The sequence below is a fragment of the Aptenodytes patagonicus genome, chromosome 5, assembly GCF_965638725.1.
Source record: "Aptenodytes patagonicus chromosome 5, bAptPat1.pri.cur, whole genome shotgun sequence".
NCBI classification, from domain to species: Eukaryota; Metazoa; Chordata; class Aves; order Sphenisciformes; family Spheniscidae; genus Aptenodytes; species Aptenodytes patagonicus.
In genome coordinates this window covers 62,984,312-63,006,695 of record NC_134953.1, presented here as the reverse complement: position 1 = coordinate 63,006,695, position 22,384 = coordinate 62,984,312, and the positions used below count along the sequence as shown (strand labels likewise).

Below are 22,384 nucleotides of genomic sequence, written 5' to 3'. Positions count from 1 at the left end.
AGCATGAAATTAATCTTCAGAAGTTAAAGTCTTAAAGGCATTGCATCATTATTTTTGTTGGATATATTTTTGATTATAATGCAGATGAACCCCAAATTTAATAAAACTAAAATAACATGAGTTAAGTATGAAACATAACAGGATATTGCAAAGAGATTAGGTAGTTTCCTTTAGACTACTTGCAGAGCCCAAGGAAAAACCAAACTGAGGGACACAATGACGAGAAGGCACCGCTTAATTAGAATATTTAACAGAATATGAAAACAGAATACTCATAGTACCGATTTTGGCAATGAAACACAGTGAGCAGAATATGGACCCGAAACATCAGTAGTTCTCTACACCAGAAACTGTTTTGCCTGCCGACTGTCTGTAGTAAAGAAAGAAGCAGGCTAGCTAAATTTAAACCAGCTGTAATGATGAGTGTTACAGTTGGACTGAAGGAAGCTTACCTCATGAAAGTATTGTGGAAACTGCTGTTGGAAAGATAATGAAAGGATTAACTGCAGTTTTAGTGAACCATTTACTTTTCAATCAAAATGTCTCATGTATTTCCTGTTCTCAAGTAGCTTGAATTCCAAAATTCCTTTGTCTATTACAGTACATAGTAGCAAAGCCTGTCATAAGAAATTAATAATTTTACATGGAAAAGTACTTTTATGCATGAGGGTGGGGTGCTGCTTGCTGTTAGCTTCTCCTGAGTAGTTCAATACCTAGTCAGCCAGTAATCTTACAGAGAGGAACAAAATCAAGGGCTTAAAAAGAAAGTACAATGGGTAATTGTGAACAGCGAAAGAAAATCTCCACTACAAATACCAAGAGATGTAAAGTTACTTTAACAGGGCTACAGCAAAAACGAAACAAAAATCTCAGACCTCTACAGACAGAGTATGAATTGCCCTCTTAATTTGCAGGAATAACAGCACAATTATTACCACATCAAAAGAAAAGCCATCATTTAAAATGACATGACATCACCGCACAATGAAACACTGCACAGCAACCCTTGTTTAAAGTGGAATGGAATTCGCTGGGCAAATAATCCCCACTTGATATTAATAAATTTAAGGAGCCATGTTGCAGCTTTGGATCTTGTCCCTGATAGATCAAGGTCTTTCCAGGGTAGAAAACTGAATTTGCAAAGACGACATGTTTTTCATGTGCTCACTTGGATCCAGCTTTACTCCACATGGGATTCCAGGTTGTAACATTTAATACATGGATACCTCTGCTGACAGTGGAAGGGTCTTATTCTGGGAACCGAAGAGTTAACTGCAAGTTGTGCAATGTAAAGCTCCTAATTCTGATTGGGCCATTCCATGTATGGGAACAACTACAATATCTGCTCAAATAAAACAGATCTTTATGTACTTACATGCCAAGGCTATATACATGTGCCATGAAGGCTGTCTGCAACATCAGATGCAAAGGTTTTTCCAACCTATTCACAATGTTAAACCTTGAGATGTTATCAAAAGCTGGTTCTTTAGTGCAGAGGAACATAATTGAAAGGAGGAAATTTTTAGCATTTGCTAAGATATTACATGATTTAACATCTCTGGTTTATCCAGTTTCCTGTAGGAATGGGAATGTAACATTAGAAATCTGCTATACAATACCTGTCAAATATACATTTTGCAGAAAAAGACAAAAGTTCCCTCACCCATGGAGTCTACTGAACCTTTCAGCATCATAGTAAAGCTAATCAGGGTTTCACATTTTAAGTATTTCTTTTAAAAAGTGTGAGATAAAAGTGGAGAGAAGACTGATCTCTTTCCAGATGATAAAAACACTAAAAACAAAAAGTAGGCTAAAATAACATCTGTAAGTATGCTTTCACAGCTTGCTTACACTTTTGTTTGGAAAGAGGCAACTAACTTGCAGTATCCTTTGATGATTTATGACAAAAAAAAAAGATATTCATAGGAAGTTAAAATCCTTTGTACTTTTACAAATTGTGATCGAGCTACTTCGGGAAACGAGCAAGTCAGTTATTTCTCTCAAAGGAAAAAACCAGGTAAGTCTTAGAGCGTTTCCATTTTATCTTGGACAACTTGATTGTGTTCTCTAAATATCTGCATTGCTTCCAGTATTATTTTAGGGAATACCCACTGAACAGTGCAGACATTAAGATAATGTTTTTCGTTTATCCAATGGAAGTAAAAAGATAATCAGGATGACCACTTACACAGAAAATTTTTCTCTGTAAAACATTTTGAATACTGTTGTTTTCTTCCTTCTCCCTTCCACAACCATTGCAGGCCAGCAAGTTTTTTCTTGAACAAATGAAAAAAGTAAGCTTTTTATATAAACATTCTTTCCTATTCCTCCATAGAAAGCTACAGCTTGCCATGGAAAAGTTTGTCTTGATCTAACTTCCTTACAAGCATTTTCCATTATATCATTCTCTGATCAAAACAATAAAATAGACATACAGTCGAAAATTCTGCCTATCAAGAACCACAACCTGCTGCCATAACCATTCCTTTTGTTTGTACTTATTTGTGTGTGTGCCTGTGTGTATGTGCACACGCGTGTGCATGTGGGTGTTACAAATAAGACTTTCCAAAATTCATGGCCCAATTTGGAAGCTCATGTCAAACTTGTTTTGCTTCATCTGTTTCAGTCAGGGTCTTGTATCATTGTTGTTTCAAACATGTGGAAAGCTTAATGGAAGTCATTAACTTTTATTTTAGTTTGGCCATATTGTCATCATGGTGGGCAGATGCAGAGATGGTGTTATTCCCAAGATCGTCTTTTTGGAACACTGATGTTGTTTACATCTTCTTGATCAGAAGAGAACAATGGTTTTTACTTATTTTTAAAGCTCTGTTTTGCAAATTTAAAAAGCCCCTAACAACCTTTGAAAATGCAAAGAAAGATATTCCTTTTATTCTTTTAACTGTTTAGAATCATTAACAAGATTTTTTTCTTTTCTAAACTACCATTTGAAACTTTTGCACTCTCAACTCTATGGGTTATTGTTCAGCTGAAGGAATGAGAAGAATTTCATTAGATGTGTTTTATGTTTCTTGATTAAAAATGTCACCCGAGGCTCAGTGACTTGTTTTACGTTAAATGACTGCTGCGTGCTTTGATCATCACTTTATTAATGCTTTAATGAATATTAAAAAAAAAAATAAAGCACTGTATTAAAAGTTAAGCTCTCATATAAGGAAACTGAATCCCTTTTCCAAGAACTACAGTATTTCTTACTCAAACATTTCCTTCTAGATTAAGGTTTTCTCCAATTCCCCTTTAGCCTGCTGCAGACTAAGTTACAGGAAAGCACAATTATATTGGAATAAGATTGAACAGAGAGCAAGAAAGAGAGCAGAGTAGTATGTTTCTATTCAAACAAATATATTCCAGACTTACCATGCACTTGTTTGGTTTTTCTCCAGAATGAACCCTCATATGAATCAGCAGTTTGTAACGAGCATTGAAGGGTTTATATCGGCGGACACAGCCTGCCCAAAAGCAAGTGAAGTCCTCTCCTTTCCGCTGGTCAATGTGAGTCTTTTCGATGTGTCTGACCAGTTCGTCTTGTTGGTCGTAAGTGGCACTGCAGTCAATCCACCGACAGACCTGTTTGCCATTGCTGAGGTCCTGTTCATCCCCGTCGCTGGGCTGAAGGGACTTCGGAGACATAGAGGCATGTAAGTGAGGCAGTGTCCCTTGAGTTTGGCTTGGTTGCTGGTGTAGATGGTAAGGGGGAGGCAGCCCCTGATGATGTCGAAAAAGATCAGCAGTGGAGGAATAATCGTCAGCTGGTTCTTGTTTTAAGAAACTCACCTTCTGGGTGCTGTGTGAGGTGTTTTGATGAGGAATGCTAGTACCATTCATCATAAGGCTGAGGCTTCCATTCTCCTCAACTTGCTGCATTTGTATCTGCTCACAGTCACCTCTGTCACATTCAGCGGAAATAGGTACAAGACATGCTGGAGGGGAGGGAATACTGCAAGGGTTTCCAGGCTGAGAGCAAGACTGGGGCCGAGAGCATTTTTGAGCACTGTGATGACTGATCTCCACAGGATGAGAGGAAATGCCAGCTGAATTAGTTCGCAGTCCATTCACACAGGTGACCAGTGACGTCTGTGATGTGCGGATGATAGCTGTAATATCAATTCCTTCAGCTGAAGACGGCACAACAGAGATGCATCTCTTCTTCAGGTTGCTTGTTTGCAGCCTGGCCGAGTGCTGAGGGGTGCCAAGTGACAAAGGACCCAGGGAGGAGCTATGTTCATTATTAAACAAGTAGGATGAAAGTGAATTTGTAAAGCTATTATTCATTACGTCTATTTCAGGATGCAGACTACCGGAGGCTCTCAGCTCCATCCCCTCCGTAATCCTCCTATGTGTGGAAGCTTCAGACACCCGGGCATTATAATCACTTGGGCATTCTTGTTTAATGTGCTGAGCTGGGTTACTTCCATTCAGGCATGGAGCAGCAGAATCTACCGAGTCTTGAAACCTGGGTGACCTGTAATACAGTTTTCATTAAGCATCACTAACTACCACAGGATTCATGATTTTTGTACAAGACAACACTTGTTAAGCCCTGGAAAATGGAAGCACTTGCTCTCTGCTGAATGTTGCCTGTCTAATGCAGCAATTACACCAAAAAAATCTGCAATGCTTCCTCTACAACCCTTGTAAAGGCAGCATCGTTTTACACAGGATTAATTTTACACACTGGCTTACACACGGAACAGACAATCTCCCCTCCACTGCTACGGCCAGTTCATCAATCACAATCTAGGTTTTCAATGCATAATAGATTGGGCAAAACAATAGCTGAGAATGAAGTTTCAGAGCTTTGGGCATTTTTGAATTATTCAAATATCGGCATTTTCCTCAGAGCACACTGGGAAAATGCCTTGGCATTCTTGTTCACACGAATCAAAAAAGGCTAGCTGAGCTTTGCTTACATGTCAGAGAGACGCTTTCCTTCACTAAATTAAAAAAGGAGCAAGATCAGTGGAGAAAAAAGGAATACAAAGAAAGAACGGCTTGCTTTCAACCAGTGGTCCAGAGTCGGTGAGAGATCAAGCTGAGTATTTACTTCTAAGAGGTCTACAAAAGATAACTAAGAAAAGTTCACAACCGGTAGATTTAAACTGGCAGTCTATGCATTCCCATTTCCATTTTTTCCTATTAAAGACTACATGGGTGTGCAAATCAAAAGAAGATTGTTCTGCAGAAGTGATTTTTAATCTTTTTTGATGTGTGCTGAATCCAACCACTCAGGAAGTAGAACCTTGAGGAACCCCACATAGACATTTCAGAAAAACACTGCATTTAGGAAACATTTCCTGCTAACATTTTCTTCCAAGCGGTTAGCAATTGGTTTACGCCTTAAAATAAAACACTTTATCTCAGCTATAAGCGTTTACTGTGGATGACCCAACTGTGTCTTTTCTTAGGACCAGTGGGTGTTCCTTACATATCCCTAAAGCATGGTAGGGTTTAACCTATGGCTTCATCATGCAGTGACGTGCCAGACTGAGAAGAGGAAACAGTACATCTGTGTGCAGGAAAGCTGTACCTGAACTAATAAACCTCCAGAGAGGTGCTCCATGGCTCTTATGCTGACATGTTCCACTTAAATGAATTTTATGCTTTTTTGATGCTAGCACCACAAAAGTTGAAGAAAACCTGGCCATTTGGCAACTTGTGTGTGACACTGCAGCTAAGATAAATCTGACACATTTTAAAGCATGAAACACATATGCATAAGGTATTTGGGACATATACATACATTAAACTGCGAAGCTGCTGAATAAACTGCATTTATTTTATGACAGATGATTTTATCGCTATTATTTCCGTTAATCTGCCACTAACATTAAGACAGGAAGCTGGGACGACTTCTAACATTTCCTTGGTAACAGCTCTCACAGAACTACCAATTAGAAAAAACAAAACAACAAAAAGCTTCAAAAAGACTTCCTTCCCATGAAATTAAGGTTGTCAAAAAATGACACCTGTCTAAGACACACAACTGTCAACACTGCATTCACTAGTGACAGGTTTCTAAGCTCCAACAGTTTGCAGCCAGTAGGGCTTGATATAAAAAAACCTTTAAGGTCATGAGAGAAGTGAAATTCCCCACCATTCATTGCTACAGAACAATCAGATCTTGCATTTGCCACCAGAAGTTTAAAAAGACTACATTTAAAAATTTTAGAGGTTTCCATAATCCATTACTTATAATTTCTCCCTTTAGGTTTCCACAGTTGGTCTCAGGGTAAACTTAAAGCACCTGGTTTTGCAGATGGTAAATTTAAAAAAAACAAACAAACAAACAAACAAAAACCCAACAAAAAAAATCCCCCAAACCCCCCAAAACCCCCAAGAGTATTCATACCTTATTTTTTAACATTTACAGAACCATATGTCTGTAAAATATATGGCATAAGCATATGTAAAAACCTTTTATTGCACGTATTTGGGAAACCCTGCCCTGCTTGCTTGTAGCTTCATTGCTCAGTAGAAAGTGTACTGGTTTACACTCATTCTGAGAAAGGTTTTACAGCATACCATGCCAGGCACAATATTTCCTATTACTTAGCTTCTTCTGTACAAGAACTCTTCTAAATAATTCCATTTGTATCATAGTTCAGTGGTCCCAAAGCCTCAGGCTAAAGTAAACACAACACATTTCTTACATCATATAAAGCTAACCCAAGCCTTACGTTCAGCCTGTGATAATTGGTGTCATATTATTAAGCTTTATATAAAGCTCCCATCTTGCCAGAAATCCATGTGAGGAGTTCAAGCTGGAGTCAGTACAGAGTACCTGCAGGATGGATACAAACATTGCTGTCCCGAGAAATATTAGGTTCCCCAAACTCCCAGCAACATCGATCTGCATTTCCAGCACAAGATCATACTCAGAGTCAGGACTGTATTGCTGTGATGCTGCAATGCAGAATATGAGACACATAAAAGAAGGGAGTTTTGAACCAAAAGGTAAGCTGGCATACCTTATTTCAAAAGCAAATGAGATGAAGGCACTGAATTCATGCTTCCCATTGCCACAGCCGTGTCTTATCCACGCTTTGCCTACATAATGATAAGCACAGGCTGCTTGTGCACATCAGAAGCAAGTCTTTTCTGGAGCTACAGTTTCCTCTGTAGCACTGTATATTTAAATACATTATATACCCTGTGTTAGTTAACTCTGCTGGGAGAATCTGGCATTCTTTCAATTTCCCAATGTTTGAGTGTTGGGGTACTTAATGTCAAGGTTGCATTAATGCAAACTTTCTGTATTCCTGGTAGAATTTTGCCATCACTGTTCTAGGGAAAGCTGTGCTCGTTCCTCCCAGTCCTGGGGGCACAGAAACAAAAGCGATATGAGAGAGAGACAAAGCGTCTGGCATCCAACTCGCTGGGTGGCTCCTCTTATACCCATTGACTATTTGCTCCTGTAATGGCATCTTGCTGTTACAGCCAGGGATCAGATTCCAGGCCTGGTACACACAGGCAGCGCTGTCAGTAAAGATTTCATAAGCTCTGGTCAGTAGCAAAATATAAATGCATATGAAACAAACAGCCAAGAGGAGAGCAAGAGGGACAAAGGATAGCAAGACAGTGTAAAGAGCACTGTGGGGACACACGGATCAGCATGAGCAGCTCTGGGGGGCTTCCAGATGAGCAACCCTGGAAGAGAGTGGGGTCAGCAGGAGAATACACCCCACAAACCTCTCTTCACAGGGATGGACAGTCTGAGGCAACAGAATTGCTGCTTAAGCACATGAAAGCTGAGTGTAAGGCCTTCGAAGAGTAACAGCAGCCTCTCAGAAGATACTAAGGCAGTGTTTCCAAAAAGACTCCCTTACGTGGTAATTGGAGCCAGAGCATGAGGCCAGTAGCACCATGCCAGAAGTACTGCAGCTCCCAACCACGCTCAAAGGAAGAGACAACTGTATCTGAAATCTCCAGATTATTTACAAAACATACACGCCTTCAATTGCCACTGTAAATGTGCAATCAGTGATAATTGACAGTTTTAAGAAGCTGGAGGGGATTGTTCTGCTGCACATCCAGGGACCCTTTGCAAAACTATCTGACTGCTCTGATGTCTTCCCCGGGTTTTATATGCCGAGCACTGAGCGCAGTGTGGGCGGGTTTGCTGTGTCTGATAATGGATTATTTGACAAAAGGCCAACATTAGCTGTGTGCTGACTCCAATTGTGGTAAAGAAGGTATTAGGACTTTTCCAGTCGCCCACACATTGCATTCACAGATAGCATGTAGCAGCAATTACATTGCACAACTTAAAAGCTATTAACTGAGTGGGGAAAAGGGGCCAGGAAGAAGAGGGATTGTGATTCTTGGATTAAGGCAGTCATCCCTAGAATAGTTTCCGAGAGAAAGTGATTCAGGGAGAAGCTGAAGGGGATAACAAGTTTCAGTGCATTGAGGGAAAAAAGGACAAAGCCAATCATAACCCCAAATCCTGAGGGAGATTTTGGATTGCTAGGGGAGGTGCTCTCCGGTTTGTTTGGGTTTTCCTTGGACATTGCATATCCTAGAAATGCAGAATGGTTCAAAGCTCAATCCAGAGAGGTTGTTTGAATTTGTATCTCCCTTTATTTCTGTGCTGGTCACTAGAGCTGGACAGAACAACCAAATAGAGTTTGCCCTGACTTCTGTGTGCTCAGATATCTGTCCATTCCAGCCCTGTTTCTCTCATCTATTTTGATTCTTCTCATCTAATGAAGGCTGAAATCTGGAGAGACACAGAGCAGCCTTGGCTCCCATTGACTTCACCGAAACCTGATGGGCATTCACCCCCACGTCAGTTATGTTCTCCTGTTTTCAGATCTTCAGGGAAAGACCATGTTTTCTGTTACTTGCTTGTCTAGAACCTTTAGTATCACAAACACCATGAACAAAAATTGTCCCAACTGCTGTCCACCTTCTCTCACATGCCAAGGTTTTGGCTCTGTACCATGTGTCTCGTGTGTAGCACAGTGATAAAATGAGACACTGTGTCTCTGAGGTGCATAGAGCAGAGCTGGGCATTGGCTTTACCTTACAAATCCCATGCAGACAAAAGTAGTATTAGCCAGGTGAACATACAAGCAGAGCATGACCAGTGGGACACACAAAAAACCCATAAAGCAATGGAAGGGTCCTTCAAGATATTCTCCAAGCATTTCCAAACTGTTGCTTAGAAGCAGCAGAGCCTCAAAGCTTTAGACCATGCTACAAAGCAAAGGGGAGAGAATCAGGCCTATCACCTGCTACTTTCTCATGTTATGCAGCAGACAATCCTTTATGTTGTTCTGGGAATCCTCTTCCAAATGGGGGCTGGAAGCGGTTCATATTTCTGAAGATGGGTACCGTGATCCCTGGTATGCAGGTATCTGTCATTTCCTCATTATAGATTTTACAAAAAGGTTCAAAAAGATCTAAGCAGAGTACTCTCTTCCTCCTTTTGTTTGCTCCTGCCCTAATTATCTTTGTTTCATAATTGTCCTCACTGACAGAATAAAAAAAGTTTGATAACTGCCAGTCCCACATTGAGCCATAAAGAAGCTAGGAGGGAGCAGACTTACACCCAGCTGCAACAGCATCTACAAATCTTTGTAGCGATAGCAGAATATTTTGTTATGTGGCATCGATATTGTTTGTCCTTTTCAAACAAACAAACAGCTCTTTCCACTAGCTTGCTGTATTGCTGTGCCTCCTCCTCCTGGAAACACAGATGTTCTTACCCTACCAGTAAATGGAAAAGGGGAAACAAGACATAAATACGTACAATAAAATCAGAAACAGTCAGATTTCCAAGACCAAGCTATAGGCCATTATTTCCTCTTGCTGTGACTATGGAAATTTGGGCTTGATAGTTCCATGCACAGAGTGCCAATTATTCCAAGTATCTAAGATAAAGGCTGCAACTTTATTGAGGTTTTTCTTTTCTACAGCTCTTCAAAAAGGTCAAGATTATTCCGTATTATATCCCCTGCCAAAAAGCAGTGTAATTAAAATAGATGGACAGATTTTAATTTGTAGCAGGCTTCTATTCACAATGGATGTCTGTTTAGGGTATTTGTTTAAAATCTGGTAATGTTAAATTTGTAACAACAACAAAAAAATAATGGAGTTCTGTGTTTTCATATAATTAATTTATAGCAAATGTTTAAATAGAGATTCTGTTCATAGCATATCCAACTACAGTGTATATATCAAAACCAGAGACCAAATTTTCACATTACAGCCTTAAAAGCAAATACCAAGGATGTGGCTGTATGGGAACGTTGAAAATACTTCATTAAAGGAAATGCTGTAGAAATAAAAGTGGCATTGGCTTCCTGTAGGTTTGATGGTGGCATGCCAAATTGCCATATGGGAGACATTGGTTTGGGAGTAAGTATCATCCCTGCCTTCCAGGCTGCAATTTGGAAACAACATGGCATTGGGGTGGAGAGTGGAGGTACAGAGGAGGCAAGTCTGACCCTACTTAAGCCCCTGGCAAAACTCTCATTGACTTTTGAGCATGCTGGAAGAGTCCCCCCCCAGAGAAGCTGTATTTAAACTTCAAAGCAGGGGGCTGCGGCTGCATTTACAGTGACTCCTCCTGGCACTGCCTTGGACAGTTGTCTGTGCACGTGTGCATGTCCCCGCAGTGCAAACCTGTAAATGAGCAGTGCGGTTAAATGAGCATCCAAAGGACTTCCCAAATGAAGTAAAAGCCAAGAATACTCTTCCAAATGTAGCACCCACGGATGCTATTGGGAAATAGTTCCAACAATGAAGCACTCCAGAAGAGCGAAGTACCTCAACCAATAAAACTTCCAGTGATACCTTATATCCGAATGTGTCAAGTTCAGCTGACCAACATGAAGCAGTCTCTCACAGGACAGTGGGTGGTCTCGCATAAGTGGGTTTCCTGTATGGATGAATAGACCTTGTCGGCAGACAGGTACTGAGCTACTTGTCATCTCCATGTCCATCATGTTCTTCTTCTCAGAGGTCAAATTACAATGATTGTAGCCACCGTTCACTGTCAAAAAAAGAAAAAAATCATAAGCCTTTGACTAAGAACCCTCTATGCTCATTACTTTGTATGCTCATTTGCATATTTTGTATGCTTATTTTGGATCTCCTTGTAAAATTCTTGTAAATGACATAGCAGTGGAAATGAAAGGTTTCACAAGGAAGCAAAAATTTATTCCAAAGTAATTTGGATCTGTGAATTACGGTTGTTTTATTTCTCTTTTTAAGTTTTGTGGCTATTTTACACTTCATAATCTAACTCAAAAAAACAGTCTGATAGCTTGCCTTCCTTCTGTGTATTTTTATGGTAGAGTCTTGCCTGTGTTAGATTTTGGAGAGGGATGTTTCAGAGTCCCTTTCTTTTCAGGGAGAGGAGCTCTCTGAAAACAGTGACGTAAGTCAAGTTTTTCTTTGCAGACAATTATCTCCATGATTATGACTTTAGATGGGCATGTTTCTACTTTACTGTCAGGTCAACAGTGTGAAAAAATGAAACTAATTTTGTTTCAGTGTATACATTTAACTGTATTTTCCAAGTAAGCTATTATTATAAATGCTAATGCTAATAATAATATATTCTGCTCTGGTGAATATTACATTTTACCAGACTTGAAAAAACAGACTAGAGCTATAGCAATATTCTTCAGAAATATATCTATAACCACAAATGATAATCTAGCTAAAAAGAGAGGACAAAGGAGGAACTGAGAATTTAGATTGCATTCGTCAAATGCTAGCAATTACATTTACTTTAAAGCATATTAGCTGGGCTTTTTAGCTCTAGTGAGCTAATCAAATACTCACAGATAAGCATGTATAAAAGTATTTGTAAGAAATATAGCCTTCAGAGGCTAGCTAAAGAAGTCACAATAGCCATTTACCATCATTTTCACTACTGTATATGCATCATGCTTTTAAAATACCAGATCTCCCTCTAATCTGTTTTTTTCATTGAGACAAAATGTAATGGTGTCAGATACTAATGCCAAGCATATTTCTGTAGATTTCATACGGAGTCCAGAAAGTAACTCCTTCACCTTTGTACCCAATGCTCGTGGTGATGTGTACTACAGAGCTAGACTCCACTGTAGTTAGTCCATTCTCTACGGAGGCACTGTGTGTTGCGCACTGAGGAAGAAAAGGAATTCTGCAGTCAAAGTGACAGAAAAGATAAAGCCTGTGCTCAGTTTCATGCAAATCACTGATTCTCACAAGCATCAAGGTTTGTCATTTACTAAGGTGTTACAAGGCATGATTCATCTCACCATAGTTTTGTTGTCTACGAGTTTTACCCAGACAATGTCTATGTCATTCAGCCATCTCAAAATGGGTGTCTAAGATGAGCTCATGCAACTTCAGGACATGTTTCCTCTCCACCTTGACTATAGAAGGCTCTTAAACAAGCAACTTGAGTACCTGACTTTTAGACAGCTGCAGTTGAGCGAAATGAATCCCTCTGAGTAGCCATAGGACTTACAAACATCCTCATCACAAATAACCTACTTTACACTGTTCTCAGGTCTGGTCTTTCTTCTACTGAAACCCACATTGGACCTACTGTTGACAGCACAACCTCTACCATTTCAACACTGTAATTTGTGGTGTTATCCAGAGCAGGTATATATTGATACCTGCTCATAGAATGGTATCATAGAATGGTTTGGAACTGGTCTTTTTCCATCTTTCTTATAAGCCCCCTTTACATACTGAAAGGCCGCAATAAGGTCTCCCTGGAGCCTTCTCTTCTCCAGGCTGAAAAACCCCAACACTCTCAGCCTTTCTTCATAGGAGAGGTGTTCCAGTCCTCTGACTATTTTCGTGGCCCTCCTCTGGATGCGCTCTAACAGGTCGAAGTCCTTCTTGTACTGGGGGCCCCAGAGCTGGACGCAGTACTCCAGGTGGGGTCTCACGAGTGTGGAGTAGAGGGGGAGAATCACCTCCCTCGACCTGCTGGCCACGCTTCTTTTTATGCAGCCCAGAATACTATTGGCTTTCTGGGCTGCAAGCACACATTGCCAGCCTATATCCAATTTTTCATCCACCAGTATCCCCAAGTCATTCTCTGCAGGGCTGCTCTCAATCAATTCATCACTCCGCCTGCACTGAGTTTCACACCTATATTAAATAGGTATAATATTACATAACTATGCAGATATCACAGTATCTAGTTAATGATGTTTTCATGATATAAGGGTAAGTAAAATTGTACTCATGAAGTTTTGCAATCACTGCAGTTTTGTTACATCATTTATGAAGTTCCAATCAAAGATTGTGCTCATTTTAGTCAGTTACTGCTTCACCACAGCTCCTCAGAGCAAAGGTACCCTTAACATACATGAACCCCCATTTCCTCTTATGGACAGCTGCTATCCCTATAGCTAAACAAAGGCAAGTGGGAGAGCCTGAGCTGCTGTGGTCCTCTACAATTACAGTCAATGAACGCTTTGAAAGCGATGAGAATCACATTCAGGTTTTTGGTGAGTATAAATGAGAAGAAACAGGTGACTGGGGACGGCAGAAAAAGTCTCTGGTAACTGGAGAAATTGTGAAAAGGATCACAGCACAAAAGTCCATTCTCCTCCACTGGCTGGGCTCCACAGCCTCCCCATCATGCTCCGCGGCACCACTGTAATAGGGAAGACCATGGCAGATGAAGACGTAGTCCAGGCAAGCATCCAGACCATAGAAAAGAGTGGGTACATGTGACACCCAAATTACAAGTCTTGTGAGGCATTATTGTGACATTTCCAGAATAGAATTCCCTGTTTCCAGTGAAAAATTTTCAGTGTTTGGCTGATACATTACATTTCTTGACCATTTATTTATTTGATTTTTAGTTTTTTAAGAAGTCAGAATCTCTAAAATTGGAAAAACAATACAGGGTTTTTCCTACCCGGCTCCATCACAATACCAGGGCATGTGATAAGTCTTAGGAAGTGTAGGCCAGCATTATTTTATATAAACAAAAAGTCCAGATAAGATTTTTAGGAATGATACATGAGATTTTAAAGATAAACCAATTTGTATTTAAACTATACAAAATGGGCCATTAGCCTTCTTCATGGTAATTAATATACATGTTCTAGTTATTTCAGATTTATATTCAGAGACCTGAATTCACTGATGCTCTGTGATTGTTCTGAATCTGAAGAGACTAATACAGAGACTGTACAGAAATGTAGCACCTTTTGGCCTGCGCAGGGCAGTCAGTTGTATTCCATGGTTTTGGACTGAGGCATTTAAGAAGATCACTTTGGATGCCTTTCAGCTTATAGTGGGTGTTTGTGACATTAGCTCTGCTCTGCTTGTAATCATGACATAAATTATCATTATATCCTCTGGAGTCCACAGCTCCATCGGGCTTTATTCCATTCCTATTCTTGCTTCATCTCATCATAATTTAACTCACTTCAGGTTGTTAATTTGGGTACACAAATCACATTTAAAGGGTATCTAAATACACTGTTGAACACTGGTGAAATAAGTTCTACACACGTTTAAAGGCCACACCACCGAGAGAATTTGGTAAATCAGTCATACTTAAAATACCCAATTCACAGTTCCTCACTTCTTCCATCAGCAACATTACCTGGAATATATTCCAAAATACTGTGGATTCTTTTAAAATGTTTAAGATTTATATTGGACTTGTAATAAAAACACTTTCTTTCTTTCATTCCCCAAATGATACAAGTCTGAAATTCATTAGGGCTTTCTAAATATGCATTTTATCAATTTTATCATGTTATCAAAACACAGAAACTTGAAGCTTCCACCAAAGTTCAGCAATACCAACTGTAGCACACACTGATACCTATTTGTGTGAAGATGGAGATTTCCTAGAATAACATGAACATTATCCCTGTGCTGTCAAGAATTATTATCTTCTCTTATAGCTGTCAAATCAGAAAATAAATTTTCTCCCTGCAAAGGAACAGAACACTTATGCTAAATACGTGAAATTATGTGTTTCAGCCAATCCACCGTACATTTGCCTTCACAAAGTACCTTACAGATTTATTAACAAGAGCTAAAAAATTCTTGCACAACAGTGCCTTGACTGAAGTCGCACTTGGATGAAAGCCCTTTGAAATGTGCCCACCACATGGGAGTTGGAATGATGACGGACAAGGAACAACACCAGCGGCTCACTTCTTTTTTCTGTTGCAGCAGCTAAAACAAGAACCGAGAGATTGTCTCTGAACACAGACAACCAGAGTCTACATTCAACTGTTCAAGCACACGTGAAAGCAAATTCATTGCCTCTGAAAAAAAGGAAGGAAAGTCTGGTTTACACCAGTGTAACTGAGAACAGAATCTGGCCCTTTGACAACTGGCTGTTTTATACAATATTAATATCACTGGCTGGCATACACAAGATTTAAGCATTTTCCATGTCTGGAACTAGATCTCTTCTTTCACTGGTACCAAGGGGCCTTTAACCTACATACTGTAACTTACCAATAACAGATGAAAAGAGCACATACTCCCTGCCTTATACCAGAGGGTTCACCCTGCTTTCAGTAGAACCGTAGCTATTTCATAAATCCATATAAAAAACTAATCCTAATTTACAGAGAGTAAATCTAATAAAAGCAGAATGGTTTTCAGAAGGATCTCATGGAAGTGGAATCCATCAAGGTAACTTTTGTCTTTCTCTTTTTCTGTCCTGCAGTTCTGATTTATATCTTTACATTTAAATGCTTATGAAGGGAACGGAAGAGGTTGATAGAGCAGTGTGCAAAGGCTGCAATCGGGCAATTCCTTCCATATGAGTAATCAAGTTAGTTCAATTTTGGATATCTTGCTTCTTTCATTCTGGGGTAACTGACTTTGGGGGAGTTTTTTCTTGATTTATGCCAGATTAAGTCATGTGAGAATCGGTCCCATTGATTGTGATGAGGCTTCACACCTCAGGAAGGATGTCTCACACTGGTCAGGATCTGCAGAGTCAGCCCTACGTTTCTTGCTAGGGGTAAATTCTCCTAGAGGAAAACAGAACATCTCCTCACACAAAGGGAAACCTGCCTGTGTAACAATAAGATCAACATTTAAAGCAACCCTACTAAAGGGCAATAGCTCTCTTTCTTCCCTGGGGAACATCTTGTTTACCATTCAAGAAGGCTTCACTCTTACTGATAAAATTAGTTATTAAGGCTAAGAAGATAAGAGCAAGAACTTACCAAAAGGGTAATTATTCAACAATAAACACATGTTGCAGTGCTTTGGAGTTTACCTAATTAAGGCCAATGAACAAATAAATGAAACGATGTATAATTGAAATGACTCACATTCAAAATAGAGATAGATTTGAAATATTTGCCTAACATACTTAGATATCCCCAGAGCATTGTGGGTTTTGCGGCGAAGACCAAACTAGGTCATTTGCTTTTTTTTCTTACTGCTTCATTCTCTTTAATTACTTCTTTTTTAAAAAAAATTTGCCATTCTTGGTTTTGTTTGGATGCGATGTCCAAAATTTACCACGACAACACTGAGAAATGGAACGCTGTTACTGGCAGCTGGATGAGTCACGTGAGATGAGTGAAAGACCAAACAGTACCAGATTTTCTCAAACAAGTGAAAATCATCCACGCTGGAAGAGGCCATCAAAGCCCTCCACTGAGAGAAAATTATTAACTCAAAAGGTGCCAACACAGCAAAGCCATGCATCATAGTGAAGATACTGTACCCATACTCAGCAACCCATTTCACATAACTAGCGCTGAATAATCTCCATTACTGTATGGCTGGAGTGACTGCCACAACTCCTATACAGTCAATAATTTAAGAGCATCAAGAGAGATGCACAGCACTATGCTTGAAGGCTCTAATGAATGAACTGAAAGCTTCAAAACACATAATCTTCAAAATGATTCATGAACATACAGCATTTTCAACATTTTCAACAACAACAAAATCAACTTCCCAAAGTTTTTTATGCCTGTCATGCCATTCTCTATGGTGAATGGGAGGGCTTGTCTTAATCCTACAACACCAAGCCTGAGGGACAGAAAAGTAGCATCAAGGCAGGAAAATAGATACTACAGTTGTTCTTATACCTCCTACAAGTCAAGTCTGACTGTGTGATCGTGAAGACAGATTTCCTATGCCTTATGAAAAAATATGGTTTCTCCTTTAGTTTCAGTGAACCACTATTAGAAGGGATATGAGTTTGGGTCTAAATTTTTCTATTATGGTGCGTCCATAATAGAATAATAATGTTTTTCCTTAAGAGAAGGAAAACCACTCTAGAAGTAGGCTGGTGTGATTAGCCATGTATGACATTACAGCCTTAAGCAGACTTTACCCAAATGTAATATTGTTATTTTCACTTAGATCTTCCAGCTCATAACAAGATATCCTAAACACGGACTTCCAGATCTTGGCCTGGAGACCCAAAAGAGGGGATGTTCAGATCTTTTCTTGACCTCTTTGCAGTCATTTGCACCATCTGGTACACAACAAACCTCTAGACATTTGGGCTTCTCACCACTTGAAAGAGGAAAGTTCTGCACTTAAAGAGATCTTTGCAATAATTTCTAATTCAGTACAAGACTTCCAATAACATTTGACTATGAAGGACTACCTTTTTTAAATCACACAAACATGATGTGGTCCCAGATTGTCCGACCATGACTCTTTATGTAGGTAAATGTATACGCTCACAAAGCTTTGAAAACTCTATCTTTTTATTACAAGCTAAGTTTTACCCTGTATGTTTTTGGAAATTCCCTCTGTGTTTTGATTTCATCTCTGTGTGATATCAATACTGTGCACCACTAGGTTTCTTTCCTAGGGTAGAAGGTGGCAAGAAAACCCTTACAGCAGAACAGCCCCAGAGCAGTGCATTAAGGTGCAGAATTCCTTCCTTGTTCCATTAATTATCTGAGTCTTCTGTGATACACAGGTAGTAAAAGCAGGATCTGAACATCATGCTGAGGAAACAACTACACAGATAGTGACTATCAAACAAAGTCAACGTGACATGGAAAAGTTACTAAAAATGTTCGGATATAATTGTGCAGTTCTTTAAGCCCATTGGGCAGCCCATGGGATCAAACATACTGACTTTCAGTATGACCACTTGTCACACACAGCTCCTTTGGTTCATTTAGACTGGCAAAGGAAGGCAACAATTCTTTCTCCAAAGCATCGAGACAAGAGATCTCCGAGTCTCTTTTGCTGTTGTTTGTCCTTACCTGAGGACTGAAGTGGTTAACAATAACAGCACTAAACTTTCACTGCTGCATTCAAGAGTTCGTATCTCAAAGATGAACAAAGCAGCTCACACCACATCCCAGGTTCACCCTAGATCTCTGTATCAGTTCATATTTTAAGGCCTGTTTCATACAGCTGGTAGAGACTTGGCTTCATTTTTTTTATAATGCTTGTACGCTATCTTAAGAAAAACACAGTAAGTGACAGCCAAAAGATTCTTTATTACAGAGCAGACCATACTGTATAGTGAGAGTCAAGTGAAGACCCAAATTGTCCTACATTTGTGTATCAAAACAGAGGTGGCAGATCCTCTGCCTATTTGAAAATAGATACAGGTGATATGAATGTATAAAAAATTAGGGTTAAAACCAACAGCATTCAATAAGATTAGAATAAAAAAGAAGGATCTCTTTCCTCCAAGTTTTTTTGAACCATCCTATAAAATTCTGTAACAGAAATACTTATTTCTTTACTTTCACACTGATGTATGAGTGAAGACAGAAGGGCTAAGAAAACTCTTGCCCAGCTAGTGAAATAAATTGTCGAGTATCAATCTTAAAAACTTGTGAAAGATAAATATAACCCATGTGTGTCTTTCTAGTAAATTCTGGACCCTAAGTGTTGGCTGCACCTATATTTGTTATTTCATGTTCAATTTATTTTTAGAACAAGTTATTTGGATTGCATTTTATTTCTGTTCTGTGGAATTTCTTTTTGCAGACTACACACAGTATTTTAAAAGAGTGAATGAGTAGGGTTGGCATTACTGAATAAAGAAGCATGGTTAATTTTATATTAGTCTAACTTAAAACAATTTGAAAACATTTCAGCAGTTTAGAGATCTGTAACCTTTTCACCTTTGAGCATGTGGATAGATATGGCTCCCATATTTGACTTTTTCATGATATTTTAAAGGTAATCTTGGAGTCCACCAGGCAGGCAAAGAACTCAGTAACAATATACTACATATTTCACTGCTAAAATGGCTTGCAATGTTATGTAGTTTAGATTTCCAGCAGAGACCTTCACAAGACTGTTTGAAGTTAGCGAGTATGGCCGAGATTCAGGAAAACACATGCCATGTGCTGAGGTTCCAGTGACTTCACAGCCTTAGTTGATGTTCTGAGTTAGGCTCTAGATGTGTAAGAATATAACCATTTTAGGCAACAGTGAATAGATTGTCAGAGAAATAAAATAACGGTCTACTATCACAAGGAGTCCTTCACTACACTCAGGTTTGAAACTCAACATTCTTGGCTTGCTATTTGGATCTCAGACCTCTAAATTATGCCCCCAAACAGAGATGAGAGCAGACTGAAAATGACCATTGCCCTCTTTTGTGGCAATCAGGACAAAACCTTTTGCAGCCTGATGAAACACAGGTCTTGTCATTACGTTCATTGTTACAGAGTCTCCTCGGCTTGGAATCACCTTTTGCGCGTTGCCAGGCAATCTGAAAAATATTGTTCTCAGCACATCTGGCCTTTTTTGTGGTCAGTTATCCTTCCTCACTGCTTGGATTTTAGTAACAGGGGGAAAAGACATTAAAATAAATGTTTTAGGAAAATATTAAGCTCAACAAACATTATTTTAATTAAAAGGAAATCCTAAAACCCTCCTAATGGGCACTTGGAGAATATAAGCTCAACGTAATGAAATTTGATGTATTTCTTTTTCTTTTTTTTAAGAAGACCGTGTTTTGAATAGGTTTAATTCTCAGCATTTCTGGTAGGCAGGATATATCATTATGACTCTCCTTGCCCTGCCAAACACAGGAGAATAGGGGTGCCTCTGCCACCTTATGAGTAAACATGTTCAAAGGAGACACAAATACAGCCGTTGGCCCCATTCTCTTTTCCCACTTCTCCACTCATCTCCATTTCCCTCTTATTTCTAAGCTCGGTTTGAAACCCCTCTCTTCCACTGCCATCTTTAACCCTCTCCAACCTGTTCCTCACCTTCCAGTACACGTTCTAGGATGCCATAGATGCAAGACTGCTGCCACACTGTACAAAGCCAGGCCTACCAAATGCATTGTACTATTTAGATGCACAAGTTTTAACCCTAGCTGAAGTCCGTCACACTATCTGGGTACCAGACAACTGTATTTTTCAATGTGAGCAACACATATAACACACAGAAGCTGCTGTCAGTCTATCTGGTTTAAAATCCCTGCTCTCACACATGAGGTTGATCAACAACCTGTGCTCCCAGAGACCACCTGAACCAGGATGAATCAATCCACACACCCCAAATAAATGCCATTGTGCATACTGGTGTAAAGTATAAGACAACTCTGCACTGTTTAGGGTTATGTACACACTCACCTGCCCTTGTCCCCTTTGGTTTGTCTTTTTTGTTGCTCTAAATGGACACCACCAGGGTTTTCACAGCAGCCTGTAGTTAGACGGGGCCTGTAGGTTAAAAGAACTCCAGAGTGACTCTTTCAAGACAGAAGTTCACACATGGGTACTTGAATTGTTCCTATTGTAAACATGCTTTCATCATCGATTATATGACCCCACTGAGAAGACAGAATCTTTCCATACATGCACTGTTTGAGAAAATCTATTCCTTTTGGGTTTTTCCTCTAAGTCATTTAATTCACTAATAGCCAGAGCATGCCTACTACGAACTGCATGTGCGTTATTGCTTTCCTATTTACTTATTAAACCCTGAACATTTAAACTCCCAGATCTCCACTCCCCTATATTTTACTTAGTCCATTTAGTCTCTCTTTTCCATGGAAGTTCTAGCCAGCAGACCATGTAAAGACTCTGCAGGGGTATATGCTCTCCCAAACATTTGAAACACAAGGATGTGCAGGGAATGAAAGCTGGGGGTTTGCCATATGGTACCTTGCATGTGTCTTGTGTAAACATGTATGTCTCTACATCCCAAGAAGAAATTTTATGTCTGCCTGGCTCAGCAGTACACCATATACATTAAAAAGGAAAAAAAATCCACCACCCAACAGAGCACAACAAAAATTATTTCCATCAAGATGTTGGGCTCAAAGATTTAGAAACCTGGAAGTGTCACCAAGTCAGTAAAAGCTGCAGAAGCTAACTGCTACAAAGACAGAATCACTGCAGATCACAGAGTGTTATGCAGAAACAGTAAACTTTAGACAAAGAGGGAAGCTGGTAACTAAAAAGCATTTTGTTCTTTTCAATGCAAGCTAGATGGAGGAAACGGTCTGGTGGGATGTGGATGCACAACATCTAGTCTTAAGGACCTAATTCTGATGCATATATTTCGAAACCAGTCTACTCATAGTCAAAGGAGACAGAAAGTGACTCATAATAGGAATCAAAATGCACTGGGAGTCTAGAAAGAACTTTCCACATTGCAATGTGATGGGAATGCTCCAACATGTAAAGGGAAGACAATGGAGGGGAGCTAGTAAACCTGCACTGCACATCAGCTTCCAGCTATGGGTTGCCTTCCATTTGCTGGCCCTCCAAAAAGTGCAAATTAAGCTGCTTTCCTATGGGAGGCTTCATGAGTCTCTCCTCTCTACTGATATCTTCACTCCAAGATCACTCGTTATAGGATCTTCTTCCAGGCATTTTTTCCTCATTCTTTATGAAAAGGCATTTGATTGCTGAAGACTACACATTCTCCTAACGCAACTTGCATTGGTTTCTTCATTTTCTTATTAAAAAGGAGACATCTTCACATACACAACCTCCATCTAGACACACTGCAGATCTCTCACATTTACCAAGTAACCTACATGCCCTATCAACCTCTTTGTGCTCTTGCGTAAAATATTTTTTTACAATGAAAACTCAAATTGCTACCACAAACAGGCAACCATTTCACCTACACTGTCTCCTTGACAATTTAACACTTGATACCTAATACAGTAATGGCTTCTTTGCAACTTAGAATTAACACTGCCAGAAAGAAAATTCAAGACAAACAAACAGTTTCCCCAATATATGCTGAAAAGAGCAACAGCCTACCCCTGCTACTTTTCATTTGCTGTTTTCATTGTTTGACATTTCTTTCTGCCAGGATTTTGGCATTATTTCAAGGCTTGATTTGAAATATATTTAACACCAAGTGATTTCCAATGTCGTTTTCTATTTTACCAGAACTATGTTTGGGACTAATTCTATTTAAGTAGAATTTACCCTTCTGC

The 22,384-nt window shown here is 39.5% G+C and overlaps 1 protein-coding gene across 2 annotated transcripts in view; it reads right to left on the bottom strand.

Annotated features, from left to right (window-relative positions):
* GLIS1 (GLIS family zinc finger 1) overlaps positions 1 to 22,384 on the bottom strand; it is a 211,923-nt gene that overhangs the window by 104,948 nt on the left and 84,591 nt on the right. For both annotated transcript variants that reach the window (XM_076340174.1, XM_076340175.1), the window contains exons 3-4: positions 10,822 to 11,020; positions 3,379 to 4,483 (exon numbers count right to left, since the gene is read on the bottom strand). In XM_076340174.1, the coding sequence (XP_076196289.1) occupies positions 3,379 to 4,483; positions 10,822 to 11,020 (1,304 nt within the window). The remainder of the gene's footprint in view (positions 1 to 3,378; positions 4,484 to 10,821; positions 11,021 to 22,384) is intronic.